This window comes from Somniosus microcephalus, chromosome 8 (genome assembly GCF_052327205.1).
Source record: "Somniosus microcephalus isolate GS21.2 chromosome 8, FLI_Smic_1.0, whole genome shotgun sequence".
Taxonomy (NCBI): domain Eukaryota; kingdom Metazoa; phylum Chordata; class Chondrichthyes; order Squaliformes; family Somniosidae; genus Somniosus; species Somniosus microcephalus.
Genome location: NC_140994.1, coordinates 75,014,685 through 75,036,074, shown reverse-complemented (window position 1 = coordinate 75,036,074; position 21,390 = coordinate 75,014,685). Strand labels below are relative to the sequence as shown.

The following is a 21,390-nucleotide window of genomic DNA, read 5'->3' as shown; positions in this document are numbered from 1 at the left end:
GGACTCCTGCATCACCCCCCCCCCGCGGCCCTGATGTGTGTGTGCTGCGAGCCCGGCACTTCCCCGAGGTGCCGGGCTCAGATGTCGGGGGAATCCGCCGGTCAGTTGTCGGCTGCAGGCAGCTCCTCCTTAACAGAAGGAGGAGGCCTGCAGTTCCCCAGCCTGCCGCACCGCATCGGGTGCCGCAGCGGGGGATTAGCGCCGGAAAACCCAATTGAACGCCCGTTTTGAGGCGCTAAAACCCTCCTTTAGCGCCCGCCGCCGTCTGGGCCCGGCGCAACCGAATTTTCGTCGGGCGCTGCCGCATTAACGCTGGCGCAAAATTTCTGGCGCTACAGCCCTGGCGAACCCACAACCCAATTTCAAGGCCATAATCTTTTAACTTAACATTATGGGCTGGATTTTGCCAGCCCTTTGGAGGCGGGACTGCCGGGAAAATGGCAGAATTTGGGGGCGGGTGCCCAACCCGCTTCCATGCCATCTTGCCAGGAGGCGGGTAGCTGACCCATGCCGGGACCCGCCTTCTTGAGGCAGGAAGGGGATTAATGCCAATTAAATGCCTGTTAACAGGTAGTTAACAGGCAGTTTTTTGGCTAATCCCTATTTTGAGCCCTGAAGTGTGGGCTTCTCGACGGCTCCGAACCTTGCCAGGGTCAGCGAGGCGGGCCATCGGTCTGCGGGGGTCGGAGGGGCCAAGACGTCCGGTGTGCAGGTGAGTAATGGGTGCATGTGTGCAGAGGTAAGTGCGTGAGGTGTGTGTAAAGTGTTTTAATAAGTTTTACTTACCTTTACTTCTTCCTGCAGGCTTCCTCCCTTCAGGTCTCAGGAGTCCCTCAGCTCACCGGCACAGAAACCAGAATAGCCGCTGAACTGTCAAAAGCTGCAGCCTTCTGCTTTCTGGTCAGGAAGGCTTCTAATTGAGTCTTGAGTAAAGACACAACTTAGAAGACAGATTGTCAGTGTTTGACAGCTTCACAGAGCTGTCAAACGATGACATTTCATCTGTCAAAAGCTCTTGACAGATGAAACGGCACTCGCTGACGTCACCTGTAACTAGCTTTCCCTTAATTGGCCTGCTAAGCCCGCTGGGCAGGCTTAACAAGGTCAATCAAGGGAAAATAGCCTGGATTGGCCACAAGTCGATGGAGGGGGGACTAAAACCCAACAAGTGGGAGTCCCGCCTCCAAAAGCTCCCCATTGACAAAATCCAGCCCTTAGCCTCTAAAAGAGCACAAGTAAGAGCTTCAGACCGCTGATAAAATCATCGTATCCCTAATTTTTTGGAAACTGGCTAATGTTTTGATTCAGATCTTTAAAATTAATTCTGAGTTTCAAAAAAAAATAGCTAATTTATACAGAAGTTTTTTCATTTTTGTGCGTCCTTTTTAAACTTATGAAATGTATCTTAATCAGCTCAAAAATGTCAAACCATCTCTTCCTTGTAACTTAGTCACTTAATCAAAGCTACCAGCTTCTGCTCCTTATGAAGAGCAACATTTACAAGAATTAATGTGAGCTACTTGGAAAAATAATTCAATGTAAAAAGCTTGGTTGTTTTATAAAACAAATGAGTCATTTGACTGAGTCCAAGATAGCAGGATTCAAAGTGTTGATGAAATGGTTCTGATGATCTATTTTGCGTTTGAATAGGCGACAGGCAGAGTGCGCAAAGACTGCAAGAATCCAGATGGCTTTACCAGCAGGGAAATCAACTGGTGGCCCAACAACTAACCTATATGAAGAATTGGGTGACAACGCCATGTAAGTCTTCACACTAGAGAACATTTTTAAAAGAGATAAATGAACTGTGTACTCAATTTAAGTGTATTTAACGTCTAGGTCAAGTGACAGTTTTTTTTAATGTACCAAAGGCCATTTCAATTCATGAGCTTTCTAAAGGATTGTTTCTAAGTTCTAAAGCCCATATGACTGACAAATTAACCAAAATCAGGTCTAAAATAAGCCATCAAATATTGCTACTCCTTAATTTTATACAGGCTATTTTTTATTATAAAAATAACAAGCATAAATGATACAAGATTGCACTGGTTATTTTTTTTCAATACATTTACAATATCATTACACACACAAACCATGGCAGTGCTTCCTCCCCGGGAAGCGTCTGCTGCATTTTAGGTACATTGGACAAATAACATAATCAAAAACAGAAAGTCGAGGAGTTCAGCTTTGTACTTCTATCTTACAGTATGACTCAATGTTGTAGTTTGCACCTCTTGGTATGCAGTATAAGTCGTGGGAACTGATCCTGCAGGCTGTGTACAGGGCGAGATTGTGTGAACAAGACATACTGCCCCTACTGAAGCCTGGCTGTGCTAAGTGTCTTTCAGTATTCAGCTCTCCTCTCTGATGAAGGATAAATCTCCTATCTGCAGAATTGAATTGACTTCATTATCACTTCCCCCTCTCTAGTTTTGCACAACCGTTATAAATGTAAACGGTTCCTATAAAGCAATGTGTTTTAATATTGAAGTGTGTTCAAAGACAGTTTTATTTTTTTTATCCCCACTAATGTATTCAGTGGTTTCTTTCATCTGCAATATTTAATGTTTTAGTTAGTATTGTAAATGAACATCAGATCTGCATACTAATTCTGCCAAATTTGACATGCTGTTTGAACCTATTAAATGTGACAATTATATGGACCATGCTGGGACCCTGAATTAGCTCATACCTACCTTAGACGTTGATCCTCTGCCTCACAGCTCCACAAAAAAAACTTGCCTTCTAGTTTCCTCATCAGCTGGATCGCCAGCTGGAATATGCGCGGTGCACACGCCTCCCAGTTGAGTCCTAAAATGGCAATCTGGGTCCAATGTACATCATAGGGCCCCACTTTTCATATTGAAAGGGCCTACTGCCTGACTCCAGCCAACCAGTGGTAGGTCTTGGGAAGATACTGTCCCGCTCTCTCACTGTCGGTGAGAGCGGGGCAGTATGCCATAGCCCACCATATCTGGGGCGCTACCGCCCTCTTTCCGCTGGGCGGGAGACCTCAAATTCCCTATATATGGATGTTAATAGAAGGAAGGAATTGCCAACACACTCTGCCGAGCTGATGTATGAAACAAACTACTTGCTACTTGGGCAGGGTACCAGTGGTCTGCCATTGCATGTGGACCCATGTAGCATCATGAGTAACCATTTGATGAGAGGAGATAAAGGTAAATAAATCAAACTTGGAGCTTTAGATCATTAATGACAACGCTTTTATACTTTTATTGAGATTTCTGAAAATTCTAGCCCAGAATGTTAGCATTCTGTCACATTACAATTTCATCATCAAGTTTTGTGTTGCAACTAATTACATTCAACAATACATTAAGGTTCTTATTCATTATTATGCATTTTCTGGGAACTAAAAAAACATACTGCAGGATTAAATTGGACTTAAAACTAAATGAGAGTTCATTATATAATGACATTATTCATGATAAAACTTAGCAAAGAGGCATTCCATCTTAATTACAGTTTATCAAATCCTCTTAACATTTAGGTAGGGCTACAAGAAAATGTTGCTTAACAAAAAGAAATGCTATGTGTCTTTCTCAGTTTTTTTCTAACATGCATTTGGTTTTGCTTAACTGTCTTTCATACTAATATGTATGTTACTTACTTGTTCACTTGCAAATCATTTCCATTAAAATTACTTTTGCACTTAACTTTTAGGCATCAGTAAGTAGGCCAAATTTTTTGGCACATTAGGACTAAACTAGAAAGTGTATTAAACAGTTTTGCAAGTCAGACAGTTGCATCCAACTAGCTGTGTTCACCCTGAATAATTTTAGTTATATTTTATAGTGTGCAGTATTTTAAATAGCCAGTAGGTAGTATTCATAAGTACATAAGAAATAGGAGCAGGAGTAGGCCATTCGGCCCCTCGAGCCTGCTCCGCCATTCAATAAGATCATGGCTGATCTGATCTTGGCCTCAACTCCACTTCCCTGCCTGCTCCCCATAACCCTTGATTTCCTTATCGTTCAAAAATCTGTCTATCTCCACCTTAAATATATTCAATGACCCAGCCTCCACAGCTCTCTGGGGTAGAGAATTCCACAGATTCATGACCCTCTGAGAGAAGAAATTCCTCCTCATCTCCGTTTTAAATGGGCGACCCCTTATTCTGAAACTATGCCCCTTAGTTCTAGATTCCCCCACGAGGGGAAACATCCTCTCTGCATCTACCTTGTCCAGCCCCCTCAGCATCTTATATGTTTCAATAAGATCCCCTCTCATTCTTCTAAACTGCAATGAGTATAGGCCCAACCTGCTCAACCTTTCCTCATAAGACAACCCCTTCATCTCAGGAATCAATCTAGTGAACCTTCTCTGAACTGCCTCCAATGCAAGTATATCCCTCCTTAAATAAGGAGACCAAAACTGTACGCCCTGTACAGTTGTAGCAAGACTTCCCTACTTTTATACTGGATCCCCCTTGCAATAAAGGCCAACATTCCATTTGCCTTCCTAATTACTTGCTGTACTTGCATGCTAACTTTTTATGTTTCATGTACGAGGACCCCCAGATCCCTCTGTACCGCAGCATTCTGTAATCCTTAGGACTATAACATATACATCAGTATTATTCTAGTGATGTATATACAGTCAAACCTCATTATTACAAACATTTAGTGATCGTCAAAGTAAGTCTTATCAAAAGTACATCTCAAGATTTGATCTCCTGTACTGGCTGTAATAAAGTTTCAGCTTGAAAACATTTAAAATAAGAAGAGGTTGGAGCAATTGCATTTGTAATAATGGGGTTCCCTTGCATAGTATCTTAGCCTAGATATCAGTGTTCTTACATATTTCCTTACACCTGATTATCTTCTTTTCTTTCAAGTCTTTTTCTTCTCTACCATTTTCAACAAAGCAGGGGAAAAAAGTCTGTTTTCGAAGATGGAGATCGGCAAAGACTTTTAAGCACATTTGCTTCTCGTGCTATTGAGGCTCATAAACAATCCACTGTCAATGGAACATTGAAAAATAGTCTGCCCAAGTCTGAAAGTAGTATCACCTATTTATCAGACGAGAACCCATTAACCACACGGAACCCTATATATGATGCCAGTGTATTTATATCTCCTGAAAATTGTGGTTTGTCCCATAATAAAAAGGGATCAGTTTCAGCCAGGCATTCACCTAGAAGAATAGCTTTGAAAGATACATTATTTATGCTGCCAGCAGAGGGTGGTCATCGTGCATGGACACTGCCCTCTCGCATTCATGGGCACCAAATGTATAATATCCTGCATAGACCAGTGATTATGGATCCTGTGCAGTGGCAGAGGAAATTGCTTAAAGAAGAGGGGAAAACTGAAAGTCAATTGAGCAACATGAATCCTATTTTTAAAGATGATAATACTAAACTAACTGTTAAAGAACAAGCAAGGCAGTTTGAACAACAAGCATTACAAGAAATGAAGCAAGACAAAATTCGGGATTTACTGATGGACAGAAACCTCCCCTTAAAAAGCAAAAGTACGGTTGCAATACCTCCAGAGTCATCAATATCTGCAACATCACATCATCATCATTCTTTCTCTTCTCTTGCTTCTATTTCTCTGGCTTCGGTTTCTGAATTATATTCAGCACCTTCCATTAGCGCTAATCATTCCGGCATCTCTGAAGAGGTTTCTCCTCCCCCAGATCGAAAACCAACACCTCCTTTTGTAAGAAGGTACAGTGAATGCAGCTTATTTTCACAGATATGCATCTCAATGGAGTCGAGCATTGGACTGCTGGAGAACATTCCAGAACCTCCAACTATTCCTTCTCCTCCTCCTCCTCCTCCTCCTCCTCCTCCTCCTCCCCTTCCCCCACTCCCTTCAGTTTTACCTTATCTTTCCCATTACCCTCGTCCTCCTTCACCGCCACCCCTTCCTCCTCTCCCTCTTCCTCACACTTCATGTATCGCTCTGTCATCTTTACACCGTTCACCATCACCTGCACTTCTTCCTGATCTTGCTGTTTCATCTTCTTCTGGCTCTCAGAATCGAGCTCCACAGAAAGAGTTAAAAGGAATACTGAAACGTGTCCAGAATCTAGCAGAGATTGAAAAATCTGTTGCCAACATGCAGAGTCAAATAGATAAGAACAGTGCTGTGTATAAACAGATCAGCAAAGCGAAAGCTACAACTGAGCCACAAGGACAAGGGACTGAATTGGTACCTGGGCCAAATGTGAATGGGCAGAGTAGCTTGCGATGTATTGTGCAAGAACTTGAAAACCGTTTTCCATCGCACTCCAATTTGTTGTAATGTCTGGCTGTTCTGTTTGATTACTCATAGCTATCCACTTTTTAATTTAAGCTGACAATTGTAGCTTACATATGCAAGCTTACTTTTTACTGATACTGCATTTGAATGCATTTCAGTAGCAGCTGCAACATGCTATCAATTATTTAATAAGAATGAATTGAAAAGATTCAACAAAGAGTAAAGGCAGACAATGAATGGCACCCATTAATAGACTGATCAAAGTGTTGATATCTTCCAAATATATATATATATATCTCATGTGTATTAGTTTAGTATTAACTTCAATTTAATTGGATTGTGGTTTGAATAATTGTCTGTTACCTAAGCCCTATAGGACCATTTAATTGATTCATGCCTTTTAAATCATGTTCTAGGTTATGTAGCAGCATCTTCTGGGCCAAGAGGTGTTTCAGCATTCATCTCCCCTTTCACTGTGTGTAACTTCGGAAGGGGAGGATGGAGGGCATTGTGCCAGTTTAGCCAATGGGTTTCACCTTATCGAGCTGTTTAGTTTGGTTTTGCTTTATGTCTCTTAAGAATTGTTTTCCATCCATTAAACAAGGTTTGCTTGTTCTTTTATATCTTCATTTACTTATGCTATTTAGACAGTATGGCTGGCAAACTGCGCAGTGTAAGCACAGCATGCCGGCCATTCTTAACTAATACTTCATGCTCCAGTAATTTTACTCGAGAGGGAAAAGAGTGTTAGATGCCTCTAGCTATAGGGTATTAGCTTCCAGATGGACAAACAAGTTAGCTTCATAATCAGCAGAGTTCAGTCTGACTGATTATTAAAATATGTAATAAACCCCTGGTCCTAGTATAATATGCATTTTAATTTTCTAATATTTTATAACCTTAGACATGTCTTTCTATAGAATTTAAAGTGTTCATTTGCACAGGATTTTGTTATTGTTTACTGCAGATTTCAAACTCCCGTTAAAATAATTGGTTTTATTGAAATGATGTACAACCCTGCCAAGTCAATATACAAAAGAAACTGCATTAAACTAGTGAGTGGAAATTCATATGATGTATTTCAGTAAAGATGAACTGTAGTCACTTAGCTGTACAGATATGTTTTACAATTTCAGTGAGAATATAAAGAACATGACTAGACCAATGACTACAGGAAAATAGTTAGTCAATAGGGTTTAGGTTTAATATTAATGACTTTTTATAATTTTTAGCTTTTTTGATTAATTTTGATTTAGATCTTGATGTTGATCTTACTGAAATGTAAATATTTGATTTTAGATTATTATTATGTTTTGTATTTAGTAACAAATTGTTTAAAATACAGGATGCAATAACAAGATTTAATTATTTTAAAAATACAGCATATTGTACTGTTAATCTGTCATTCATTCCATTATTCTCATATCATGTAATACTAGTACTACATATAGTTGATAAATAACATCATAAATACTTCATTGTGTGCTATTTTATCTTTGTGTCTGCTAGATTTTCATTTTTGTATCATTAGTCATACATGGTTGTGATGAGTCCTTTCATAAATACTTATACAATAAGTACAGAATAATATTTTCTTATAACGCACACGCTTAATTTGCACAATTGCCACTTTAATCCCCGCTTTAACAAGGAGTCCATGATTAAGGGATATTTCAATGGGTTTGCATTATTCACTTCTTCAATTAATCATTGACTTTGGTGGTAAAAAAAGAGACCTTCACAATACTGTAACATTGTGATTGTTAAATATTCAGAATCATTTATGCTTTTTCTTAAAGAAGATGAGGATAATATCTTAAAAGCAGTGCACAGCTGGTGCCACAATGCTGTGCGTTCTCCAACTGCCCTGAGTCTGTGCACGGTGAAGTTTCTTATTTTTAATATTGGGAGCGGGGAGTGACAGTTTTTCTCTGGAATTGCCCACCAATAAATTCGTGGGAATGTGGGATTTCAGACAATTGTTGTTTTTATTAGCTGGACTGTTACTAAGGGAGAAGAATGGACACTTCCCATATTTTGTTCAAAAAGGAATTTTGTTCTGAGTTTTGGTTGATATACAGTAATGTATTCCTTTGATATGTCAGGTTAAAAAAAAAAAAATCATCCACAGGTTACAGGCACGTGTGACATATGAACAAGAATTCCACTCTGAAAAGGAGTGTTGAAGTTTAAAACAGTATATAGATTTATAAATTAACAATAGTGCAATCGCAGTATAAAATGCACGTGGGATTTATTTTAACGCCCCACCCAGTGGGAGCAGTCTGTGGGTGGGGTTAAAATCATTCGAGTCCTTTACCAGCCTGAGGCCACACCATTCCGCCCCAGCGACATTTTATCTTCACCGACTTTGAAGTCAGCCGAGGCGGGCAGGGGCCTAATTTTTTTAATCTAAAAGTCATGGGTTCATGATGTAATCGGCGTTGCGACCCTATTTTTACTCATGGGTTGGGAAGCCCGGATGGGGCCAACCCCTACAGCTCTAGCACAGTGGGGGTCCACAAAATGGCCAGAATTTGACTTTGACGTGGCCTCCTTATGAGCCACGAGAAGCAGTAGTGCTCCCATGGGCCCCACAAGAAGTCATCGTCTCTCCCACCCCCAACCAGCAGCGGCTCTGCAAACTCCACCCCCCCCCCCCCCCTCCACCCAGCAATTGCCTCTGATCCTTCCTAGGATCGGACAATCCCCTCCTGGTGATCCCCAGATACACCCCCCCCGGCGATCCACAGACCCTCTCCCCCCTGGCGATCCCCAGACCTCCCCCCTGGCGATCCCCAGACCTCCTCCCAGCGATCCCCGTACCCCCCCATCCCCCGGCGATCCCCAGACCCCCCCATCACCCGGCGATCCCCAGACCCCCTCCCGGCAATCCCCAGACCTCCTCTCGGCGATCCCCAGACCCACTCCCGGTGATCCTCAGACCCCCCTCCTGGCGATCCCCATACCGCCCCCCCCCCCCGGTGATCCCCAGACCCACTCCCGGCAATCCCCATACCCCCCCCTGCGATCCCCAGATCCCCCCCCCCCCCCCGGTGATCTCTTCCTCCCGGCGATACCTCCCCCCCCCCCCCCCCGACGATCTCTTCCTCCTCCCGGCGATATCTCCCCCCGCCCCCCGGCGATCTCTTCCCCCACATTTTGTAGCTTCTCGCCATTTAGAAAATACTCTGATCTATCTTTCTTAGGTCCATGTGGCTGACCTCGCACATTCCCACATTGAGCTCCATCTGCCATAGTTTTGCTCACTCACTTAATCTATCAATGTCCCTTTGCAACTTTCTGCTCCCAACTAGACTATTTACTGTGCCACCTAAGTTAGTGTCGTTAGCAAACCTAGATATACGGCTCTCTAGTCCTTCATCCATGTCGTTTATAAATATAGTGAAAAGCTGTGGCCCCAGTACAGATCTTTCTACAATAGTGCTAAGACACAGTGATTAGAGAAGTATTACACCAATGTAGTGTTAATTTTACTGATCTCTCCACCAAGGCACAGTAAGTTGTGTAGATGGAAGGAGGAAGTTATAAAGAGATAGACAGACTAAGTGAATTAGCAAAACTATGGTAGATAGAGTTCAATGTAGGGAAGTGAGGTCATCCACTGTGGATCTGAGAGAGACAAATATTTCCTAAATGATGAGAGACTTGGGAGCTGTGGGGGAGCAAAGTGATTTGAGTGTCCATGTACACAAACCACTAAAAGCTAGTGCACAGGTACAAAAAGAAATCAAAACAGTGTGGCGACACGCCACCACTGGACATAATCCGCTCACGGCGGCACAGACAGTCTAAGCAGAAGCCCCCAGCCGGGGGCCCTTTCCTCCAGCAACTTGTTTCCCGCAGGGACAGGCTGCCGGGAGCACTTCCTGTCTGGGAAGTATTTAAGTGGATGCGCGGGCTTTTCTAGTTCCTGTTTTGCCATGAGGCTGAAATAAAAAGCTGTACTGTTTCACTGGCTCTGGTCTCGACTCCCACGTTTGCCGCGGTATCTCAACACTGGTGACCCCGACGCTCAGGACGAATCCTAAGCTAGCATGGCGGATACAAACGCAGTCACGGTTAAATTACCAGACTTTTGGGAGAACCTCGCTGAAGCCTGGTTCGTTCAAGCTGAGTCCAGATTCCGGCTGAAAGGCATTACAGTCGACGCCACGAAGTGCGACTACCTCGTCGCCTCGCTCACCTACGCTACAGTCCCCAAGGTTTGGGCAGCGCTGCAGAATCCACCAACGGAGGGCAAGTACGAACATCTGAAGGCTGCGCTACTTAAAAAATTTCAAACGTCCTCTTACCAGTGCCACTGCCAACTCCTGGACCTCCCCGGCCTTGGTGACGCTTCACCATCAGACCTGCTTTCCCACATGCTGTCCCTCTCAGACGACAAAAATCCCGGCGCCCTTTTTCGCACGCTTTTCATTCGGCAGCTCCCCGCCAGCATCCGCCCGCTCATTGTGGAGTCCGACTCCACGGACCTGAATGATATAGCCGAAAAGGCCGACTGGCTGCTCTCTGCACAGGCCGCTCGCGACGTCGCGCCCGACCTCACGGCAACGACCACGCGGTCTTCCCGGGCCGCTAGGCCCGACCGCCCTACCACTCCGGGTCACTGCTACTACCACACCCGTTTTGGCGCTAGGGCTCAACGCTGCACGCCACCGTGTACCTTCAAACCCCCCCCCGCACCGGCCCCCGCGATGGCCGCGGGGCAGAAGGAGCCCCTACTGTATGTCACTGACGACGGAACCAACCGCCGATTTCTGTGCGACACAGGGGCCCAGCACAGCATCACCCCCGCCTCCGCCCTCGAGATCCAACGCGGCACACGGGGTATCACACTGGCTGCAGCCAACGGCTCTGACATCCGCACATATGGCACCCGCATGGTCACGCTCAACCTCGCGGGCCGCCGCTACCGCTGGGAGTTCCTCACAGCCAAGGTCCTCTGCCCACTCATCGGCGCCGACTTCCTACGCGCCCACGGCCTCCTTGTCGACATTCCGAGGCACCGCCTCGTCGACATCAACACTATGGCCCCCATCCCCGGCGCCTTTACCCCGGCCCGTTCGGCCGGCCTGACGACCTACTGCCTCGCCAGAGCCACGGACGACTACTCGGCACTCCTAGCTGAGTTTCCTGCCCTCACTAACCCGACCTTTTTGGCCAAAGCCGCCAAGCACGGTGTGGAACACTATATCCCCACCACCGGCCCCCCAGTTTCAGCCCACGCCCACAGACTCAACCCGGCCAAGCTGGAAATCGCGCGGGCCGAGTTCACCACCATGGAACAACTCGGCATCATCCGCCGCTCCAGCAGCCCTTGGGCCTCGCCCCTCCACATCGCCCCCAAGCCCGGCGGAGGCTGGCGCCCTTGCGGGGACTACCGCCGCCTCAACGACGCCACCACCCCCGATCTATACCCGGTGCCACACATCCAGGACTTCTCGGCCCGACTGGCCGGACGAACCGTCTTTTCCAAAGTCGACCTGGTGCGCGGTTACCACCAAGTCCCCGTACACACCGCGGACATCCCCAAAACGGCCGTCATCACCCCATTCGGCCTGTTCGAGTTCCTGAGGATGCCCTTCGGCCTCAAGAATGCAGCACAGGCTTTCCAGCGCCTTATGGACTCAGTCCTCCGGGACCTGAACTTCCTATTCGTCTATCTAGATGACATTCTCGTGGCCAGCTCCTCCAAACAGGAACACCTCGAACACCTTCGCATCCTGTTCGGGCGCCTAGCCCAACATGGGCTCATCCTCAGCCCGGCGAAGTGCCAATTCGGCCTAACCGAGATCGATTTTCTCGGCCACCGCATCACCCCTGCTGGGGCCGTCCCCCTGCCCAACAAGGTGCAGGCCGTCCAGCAATTTCCCCGCCCCACAACCATCAAGGGCCTCCAGGAGTTCCTCGGGATGGTGAACTTCTACAACAGGTTCATCCCCAGAGCTGCAGCCCTCATGAAGCCCCTATACGACTCCCTCCGAGGAAAATCCGGCAAGATGGACGTAGCCTGGACCACTGACACGGCAGCCGCCTTCGACGCCACCAAAAACGCGCTCGCCGACGCCACTCTGCTCGCGCACCCGAGGGCCGATGCCCGGGTCGCGCTCACCACCGACGCCTCCGACCACGTGGTCGGGGCCGTGTTCGAGCAGTGGGTCAATGGCGCGTGGCAGCCACTTGCCTTCTACAGCCGCCAACTGCGCCCCCCGGAGGTCAAATACTCCACTTTCGACCGCGAGCTTCTCGCGCTCCACCTGTCGGTCCGCCATTTCAGGTTCCTCCTGGAAGGCCGCCCCTTCACCGCGTATGTGGACCACAAGCCACTCACATACGCGATGGCCAAGCACACCGAACCCTGGTCCGCTAGGCAGCAACGCCAGCTCGCGGCCGTGTCCGAGTTTACTACGGACATTCAGCACGTCTCCGGTAGAGACAACGTGGTCGCCGACTGCCTTTCCCGTCCCGCCGTCTGTGCGAATTTCCTCGCGGTCGACTACGCACAACTAGCGGCGGACCAGCTTACGGACCCAGACCTCCTCTCGGCGGCTACCAGCCTGCCAGGGCTACGCCTAGCCAAGGTCGCACACGGGCCCGAAGCCACGGCAGTCACTTGTGACGTCTCACTCGGCCACCCCAGGCCGGTCGTCCCTGAGACCTGGCGCCGCCGCGTCTTTGACGCGCTCCATGGGCTCTCTCACCCGGGTTCCCGCGCATCCGTCAAACTCCTCTCCGAGCGCTTCGTCTGGCGCGGCCTCAGCAGAGATGTTCGGACTTGGGCCACCTCCTGCCTCGCCTGCCAACGGGCTAAGGTACAGCTGCACACCAAAGCACCCCTGGGAGACTTCGAGGTACCCAGCCGCCGCTTCGACCACGTACACGTCGACATCGTCGGTCCCCTGCCGCCATCGCAAGGCCAAACTTATCTCCTCACGATGGTCGACCGCTACACACGCTGGCCTGAGGCAGTGCCGCTGTCCTCCACCACCACAGCCGACATCGCCAGGGCGTTCGTTAACACCTGGGTTGCGAGGTTCGGCGTGCCGGCCGACATAACCTCCGACAGAGGCGCCCAGTTCACCTCCGAACTCTGGACGGCCACAGCACGCAACCTCGGGGTGACGCTCCACCGCACCACGGCGTACCACCCGCAGGCCAACGGACTTTGTGAACGCTTCCACAGGTCACTCAAGGCCTCACTCCGCACCGGCCTGCAGGACAGTACCTGGACTGACCGCCTGCCGTGGGTGCTACTCGGCCTACGCACCGCGGTCAAGGAAGACCTCCAGTCCTCGGCAGCGGAGTTAGTCTACGGACAACCGCTGCACATCCCAGGCGAATTCCTTCCGGAGCCTACCAAGCCTTGGTCGGCCGAACAGCAGCGGCTCAACTCTTTCTCTTCCGCTCAGCAGTTCGCCCCACTTCCGGTCAACCGACACGGCGAACTCGCACCTCACGTCCCGCCAAATTTACAGCAGGCGCGCTTCGTCTTCGTGCGACACGACGCGCACCGTGGGCCCCTGCGACCCCCGTACGACGGACTGTACGAGGTACTACAAACCGGGGACAAGGTCTTCAAGCTGCGACTCGGCGACAGGGTCGACACAGTCTCCATCGACCGGCTCAAACCAGCACACACCGAACCAGGGGAACAGGTCCCCGTGGCCCAGCCTCCAACTAGAGGCCGTCCCCCCGGCAAGCCAGCACAGCCGGCGGCGAACCGCCCGACCCAACCAACCAGACCGGCGACCACTCGGAGCCGCTGCGGCAGAACCATTAGACCACCGTCACGACTCGTCCACTCCTCCTAAGCGGATTCTGGGGGGAGCTCTGTGGCGACACGCCACCACTGGACATAATCTGCTCACGGCGGCACAGACAGTCTAAGCAGAAGCCCCCAGCCGGGGGCCCTTTCCTCCAGCAACTTGTTTCCCGCAGGGACAGGCTGCCGGGAGCACTTCCTGTCTGGGAAGTATTTAAGTGGATGCGCGGGCTTTTCTAGTTCCTGTTTTGCCATGAGGCTGAAATAAAAAGCTGTACTGTTTCACTGGCTCTGGTCTCGACTCCCACGTTTGCCGCGGTATCTCAACAACAGCTAATAGAATGTTGGCCTTTAACTTAACGAGGTTGGAATTCAAAAGTGAGGAGGATAGGAACTCTTCCTCAGGGAAGGTATATTGGCCTTGGAACGAACACAGTGCAAATTCTCCAGAATTATACAAGGGCTTAAAGGGTTAAGCCATGAGGACAGAGTGCGTAAACTTGGCTTGTATTCCCTTGAGTTTAGAAGATTGGGGCTATCGAATTGAAGTAGTTAAAATAATTAAAGGATTTGATAGGGCAGATACAGAGGCTGGATATTAACTCAGAGACGGGGAGGGCTGGGGTGGGGTGGGGGCTGCCTTGTGATCTGGAAACCCGGAAGAACGAGTTTAATGGCAGGACCGTATTAGCATTTTATGTCTCTGTTTCCTGGCCGCAGCCAGCCAGATTAAGAGGCTGGCTGACTGTCGGGCAGGTAGGGCTTTGTCACCAGGCCTCGGAGGGATATCAGAAGGGTCGTGAGGGAGATCAGAAGGGTCGGGGGGAGATTGGAATATCGTGGGGGGAGATCGGAAGGGTCGGCGGGGGGGTTGTCCGATCACGGGGCGTGGGTGAAACAGGTAAACGGGATCCAGCAGGTAAGTGGAAAGGCACTTACCTCCTGGATCCAGCAGTCCTCGCCTCCCTTTAGCTGCTGGGCTTCCCAAGGCCCGGAAAACTCGGCCGGCCAGGGCAAAATTTTAAATGGTGGTTAAATGAGGCACCCAGCCTCATTATAATATTTAAATTGCTAACTCGCCTCCTGGAAGCGGGTTGGTTGCCGGCCCCCCCACCGCCACCCCATCCTGCCTCCATTAAAACTGGAAGCGAGTTGGGGGAGGGATTCAGATTTTTAACATTTTGACATCCCACCTGACCCAAACCCGCCCTATTTCCTCTACGGGGAGAATCCAGAACAAGGGGGCACAGTCTTAAAATTCGAACACACTTTTTCACACAAAGGGTTGCGGAAATCTGGAACTCGCTCCCCCAAAAGGATATGGATGCTGGGTCAATTGAAATTTTTAAGACTGAAATAGATTTTTGTCAGGTACTGGTATCGAGGGATATGGAGCAAAGATGAGTAAATGGAGCTGAGGTACCCATCAGCCGTGATCTAATTGAATGGCACAACTGGCTCGAGGGGCTGAATGTCCTACTCTTGTTCCTATCTGAACTGTAATGGGGTGGTTCAGATGCAACTCTACAGCTGATTGCAAAGTTAGCAAATCCAGGCAATCAGGTTTGGAGAGGTGCATCTGATTTCATTCAGCCTAACCTCTAAGGTCCTTCATGTGAGAATTTCAAAATTCTGACTTATGTATCAAAAAAATAATCTGCCGTTTCCCTGTATTTTTCCCTTGTTAAGTTGGCTCAGAACTGACATTATTTTACATACAAGGTTATAGAATAGATCATGTTAAAACAATTAAAAGTAAATGCCATTCATTAATCACTTATTTCCATATTGCTGATCTAAGCAAAACCATTTGAAATGTTAATTCATCGCTGCCATATAATGACATTGATAGATTAATTCAGTATCATCATCTTGACATACACCAGCTAAATATCATATCCTTGATAAAATTGGCTGCAAAAATGTTTTTTCTATTACCTACAAGTGGATCTATAGAATATCAATTACATTTGGAGTAAAATCCTTTCAATCATTACTTTGGAAACAAAAAAGGAAATAAAATTGGTTTCAACATTCTCAATAGATGGGTGCAATTGTTGGTGTTTCTGCTCAATTATTTTTACATATTTTCCCTATATTTATGCTTCACATTTCTGTTTTCTTTTTTCCTCCATTTCCCACCTTATTGGAAGGGCTGTTGAACTCTGTGTACTGATATATCTATACTCCATTGCTATTTGCAATAGGCCACTTGTACAATATGTCTTTCCACTGAGTTACAGATAATTACAGCTTGTTCGCCTTAGATCAGAGAAGCTGCAAAAGAGAAAATTACTAGAATGATACCAGGATAATCCACTTCAGTTATGTGGAGACTGGAAAAGCTGGGGTTGTTCTCCTTAGAGAAGGTTAAGAGGAGATTTGATAGAGGTGCTCAAAATCTTGAACGGTTTTGATAGAGTAAATAAGGTGAAACTATTTCCAGTGGCAGAAAGGTCAGTAACCAAAGGACACAGATTTAAGGTGATTGGCAAAAGAACCAGAGGCAACATGAGGAAACATTTTTTACGCAGCAAGTTGTTGTGAGCTGGAATGCGCTGCCTGAAAGGGTGGTGGGAGCAGATTCAATAATAACTTTCAAAAGGGAATTGGATAAATACTTGAAGGGAAAACATTTAAAGGCTATGGGGCTGAATGTCCTACTCCTGTTCCTATCTGAACTGTAAAGGAGTGGTTCAGATGCAACTCTCTAGAGCTGATTGCCTGTGCCTCTATAGATCCACTTGTAGATAATAGAAAAAACATTTTTGCAGCCAATTTTATCAAGGATATGATATTTAGCTGGTGTATGTCAAGATGATGATACTGAATTAATCTATCAATGTCATTACATGACAGCAATGAATTAATGAATGGAGTGGGACTAATTGGATAGGTTTATCAAAGAGCCAGCACAGGCACGATGGGCCGAATGACCACCTTCTGTGGTGTATCATTCTATGATTCTATAATGAGAGGAAAGCAGTGAGTAGATTTTATGCAAAACATAGAAGTGGTCCTTTTTTTACAGAGTTCCTAGGCTGGGACTTGCCCAATTGCAAAGAAAAGTTCTTCATAAGCCTGTAATGAGCTTGTGTCATTAATTTCACACTTGACTAAATAATTGACGGAATATTGAGGTGGCTCTAACATGACTTTAAATGTAAGTAAATCCATTTTCCTAAATTGTGTTACTCAGTTATGGTCCAGTTTTGGCTCAAAGTTACTGAGTGTTCACACACCTGTGTCTAGTGTAACATGAGCCAGAGTCTTTATTAACCACTCTTGGGCTATAGTAGCAGGAATACAGTTCAGACAGTATTGGTTAATTGATTGGCCCGGTTTCATTTTGCTCCTTGTAAAAGTCTTAAATTCTCAGATCATTCAAAATACATTTTATTTGATCCAAAGCTTATATTTTATTTCTTTTCAATATAAGAATTCAATAAAGCCACCTCTGCTTACTTCTGGAATATCAGCCCTCTGTAATCACAACAACTCAACTTAACTTGATCCCAGTGCTAAATTCTATTGGTTCTTAAGACTTACTAGCAGCCTCTTAGTGTAAACTGTCTTTTAAATCCAGCCCAGTCAATCCTGCAAACATAATCTTCTTCAGTCAACAACAGCTCAGACTATATCATATTTGGCTTCTCTGTACCAGTCATTTAGAACTAATTGATACGAGTGTATTCTGGATTTTAAAAATGTATTCTTGTGATGTGGGTGACACTGGCAAGGCCACATTTATTGCCCAACCCCAGTTTCCCCTGAGATGTCTCTCAAAGGACCTTACAGGAGAGGAAAAACAGTGGATACACAAAGAGTGAAAAGGAGGGAGTATTTTAGGAGGCTAAAAAGCATAGTTGAAGCTAAGGGTTAGGAGGAGGCTTTTGAAAGCTAGTTGGCCAGATGGAGGGGCCTTGGGGTGAGTTTGATGGTCAGGACATAGTGATTGAAAGGGCAGCCAATAATGGTGAAGTAGCGGGTTAGAAAATTGTACATGGGGCCTTCACCTCTGTGCCCATATTTCCAATAAGCATGAATCGATGTCCAGGAACACTAAATTATATAAAATGCCCCATATTATACATCCCAACGTATAATTTCCCTGGCAACTGCTACCCTAACACTAGAGCTATTTCAGTATTCATCTATCATATCTCTTGGGTTACTTAATTTTTTTATATTTGTTCTTGGGATATGGACGATTCTGGCAAAGTTGCATCTATTGTCCGTCCCTGGTTGCCGAGAAAGTGGTGGTGGGCTTTCCCTTCGAACAAATGCAGTCCTTGTGGTGATGGTGCTCCCACAATGGTGTTCCCCTTGACCTTCAATGGCACCACAGCCGGTGACGGTCAAGGGGAAATTAATTTCTCTGTAAATTTGTAATTACTTGGCACTTATGTGGTGCAAATGTTACCTGCAAGACTAAGAAACCTGATAGAGGTCTTTAAAATTATTAAGGGGTTTGATAGATTGGTTGTGGAGAAACTGTTTCCACTTGTGGGTGAGCCCAGAACAAATACAGATAACTGCTAACAGATCAAATGAAGAATTTAGGAGGAATTTCTTTACAGAGAGTGGTGAGAATGTGGAACTTGCTACCACATGGAGTGGTTGTAGCAGGTAGCATTGATGCATTGAAGGGAAGGTTTGATACATACATGAGGGAGAAGGGAATAAAGAGATATGGGAGCAGGGTGGGAAGAGGTAATTAGTATGGGAGGAGGCTTGTGCGGAGTACTTACACCCCCCCTCAGCTTGCGCACAAAAATGATAATTGGCCCAGATTTTGCAGTAATAATGACGGCAAAACTTTCAGCGTTCGGCATCATTGCCCCTCTGAAACTGACTGCAACTTCAGGATTTAGCGCATGTGCAGATAAACACTGAAATCCTGAAATTGCGGTCAGTCATTCCCTGCTCCGCCACAGGCTGCGCTGTGGAAATCCCCATAGCCGACAATCGGTGATGTCAGTTGAACTGGCGAAAACATCCCCTTTTCTGCTCTAATTTCGCTGTTAAGCACTCCATAAAAAGTTAAGCCTTTTCAAAATCGGTCTAAATGGGGTTTTAATGGCATATTGACTGCTTAACAACCGCTCTGGCCCTGAAAAACTAATTTTATATTTCTGGAATGTCGAATTTCTCCATTATACTAAAAATTACTAGATTTTTTTAAATAATAAATTAATTTTTTAAAGTTTGTTTGATATTTCAGCTTCTACCTTTAACCCCATGTGTATGTCCCAATCTTCATTTTGCTCACTGTAAAATTTTTTTTAAAGTAAAATGATAATCAGTGCTTTTTATTTCCTGGTTTGCTATCTGTGAGAATTCTTCAACGTGATAGGCTGTTTAGACAGCTTGATTTCATCACTGCTAATGTATGCTGGGGATCCCCTTTTGACAGCGCTACAATCAAATTAAGGTCGAGAAAACTAAAGTTTTTGCCACAGAGATCGTGAAATCTTTGTGGGCAGCTTTCTTGGAGGTCAGCGGCGATCGACGTTGCTTCGCTGCTAATCGCAAATTCTGGGCCACTGAAAACGAAAGAGCCCCTGGTATCCTCAAAGTAGTACTAGTGCTACGCATTTCCTTTTGTTATCCAATTTACAACCTCCTATTTTAGCTACAGTTCTAACACCAGGCTCAGCATCAAATTTTTTGAAAGTAAACGTTTGAAACATGTACCCAATCTGTTCTATCCCCAAAAGTAAATTTGTTAGGCACAATCTGTCTTTTATAAACCTCTATTGACCTGGAATTACTGCTTTCACTCTTGTTAGATGTGCTTACTTAATGATGGACTCCCCCATATGGATGACAGGCTAATAGGCATGCAATTCCCAGATTCATGCTTCTGATTTTTTTCCCTAAATTGAAATAGCGTTAGCTGATTCCTAATCTTTCAGTAATGCCAGACATTTAATGAAGCGTGAAAAGTTTCAACTACAGCTCTCCTTAACGCTGCTCTCATTTTCTTAATTGTTATTGAATGCATTCCATCTGGTCCTGTTGTCCTATGAATATTGAAGCATTTCTAAGTGACAAGTTTTATCACTAATCTCTATCTTCCTTTTTAATTCGGATCTTTCACCCCAACAATTACAAGGAAATTGGTGCAGCCTTTTCCTTTCTGAAAATTGTTATTTTCAAGAAAAACAGTGACATTTTTCTCCTTCACTTTCTCACCTCATTTACAATAAGGGGCCTCTTTTACTATGAGTCTATTTGTATTTTCTCTGATGTAAACCAAGCTGATTGTTGATTGTTATTCAATGTGAAAATTGAGCCAATGAATTTGTTGTTTTAAATTCATTAATGGATTTGTTAAAACTCAACACAGAAGGAAACATGTGAGCCGCAGTATATTCACTCTCGCTCAAAAATAAAGCCCATTCCTTATTTATTTTTTTAGGATAAAAAATGTTGAGGTCTTTTGAGCAGCGATGTTGGTTTCCATGATATATCCCTAAAAATAAAATTTATGAAATAACTGGTCGATCTACCATGGTGTTTCTCACGGTCAGTCTGAAAATATAATCTATGACTCTCTTGCATCTCATGTCCTGATGGAGCTGTCTGTGCTGCAATACAGACATGACATTATTCGCCCGTGATGCTCCTATGCTACCTTGTAATCGTGAAAAAATATCATATTGCTAATCAGGAACATTGCAAAATGATGAAAATAATGAAAGGTGTTATGTAGAATGAACGATAAATGAGAAACGGAAATCATAACTTACCAAATCTAAATGAGTAAAATATCAAAATAATAATTTATTAAGTGAGTAAAAATAGAAATGAGAATTAATAAAATGTTGCAGTAAAGTATGTAAATGATCAGATATGTAATATAACTAAGTACATGTTAAAACAAAGATTAAAAAATTAATTGGAAGTGAATATGGCTTGATAGGTATGTGCATTAAAATAAACATTTATGAATTAAAATGTGAAAAGCATATATATATTAAAGACGATTAAATCAATAAATATTTCCTAATGGAGAAAGACTGGGGAGGAGCCAAACAGGGAGATAGGAGGGCCATGGAGGCCTGGCCTGGATAAGTGTGGAGGCAGCAGTCAGCACCAGGTCCAATCTGGAATCGAGTAAAAATTTATGAAATTGTCATAAAGAACATAAAATTCACACACAAATGTACAGGAAGTTGAAAAATAAACTGGAAAGAGGTTGAGGGAACGGTAGGGCAACCAAAGTCAGAGCTCCCTGGATGACAAAAGAGATAGAAAGTAAGATGAAGCAGAAAAAGGGGGCGTATGACAGATGTCAGGTTGAGAATACAAGTGAGAACCAGGCTGACTATAGAAAGTTCAGATGAGAAGTGAAAAAGGAAA

General features: G+C 45.4%; 1 protein-coding gene across 10 annotated transcripts in view; it reads left to right on the top strand.

Annotated features, from left to right (window-relative positions):
* Positions 1 to 21,390, top strand: part of pcdh15b (protocadherin-related 15b) — a 1,235,959-nt gene that overhangs the window by 1,153,849 nt on the left and 60,720 nt on the right. For 2 of the 10 annotated variants that reach the window (XM_085994892.1, XM_085994891.1), the window contains 2 exons: positions 1,651 to 1,761; positions 4,862 to 7,896. In XM_085994892.1, the coding sequence (XP_085851018.1) occupies positions 1,651 to 1,761; positions 4,862 to 6,278 (1,528 nt within the window). In that variant the 3' untranslated portion in view covers positions 6,279 to 7,896. Of the gene's footprint in view, positions 1 to 1,650; positions 1,762 to 4,861; positions 8,430 to 21,390 lie in introns of those variants that run through there. The other 8 variants (XM_085994900.1, XM_085994899.1, XM_085994897.1 and 5 more) reach the window with 7 other exon arrangements.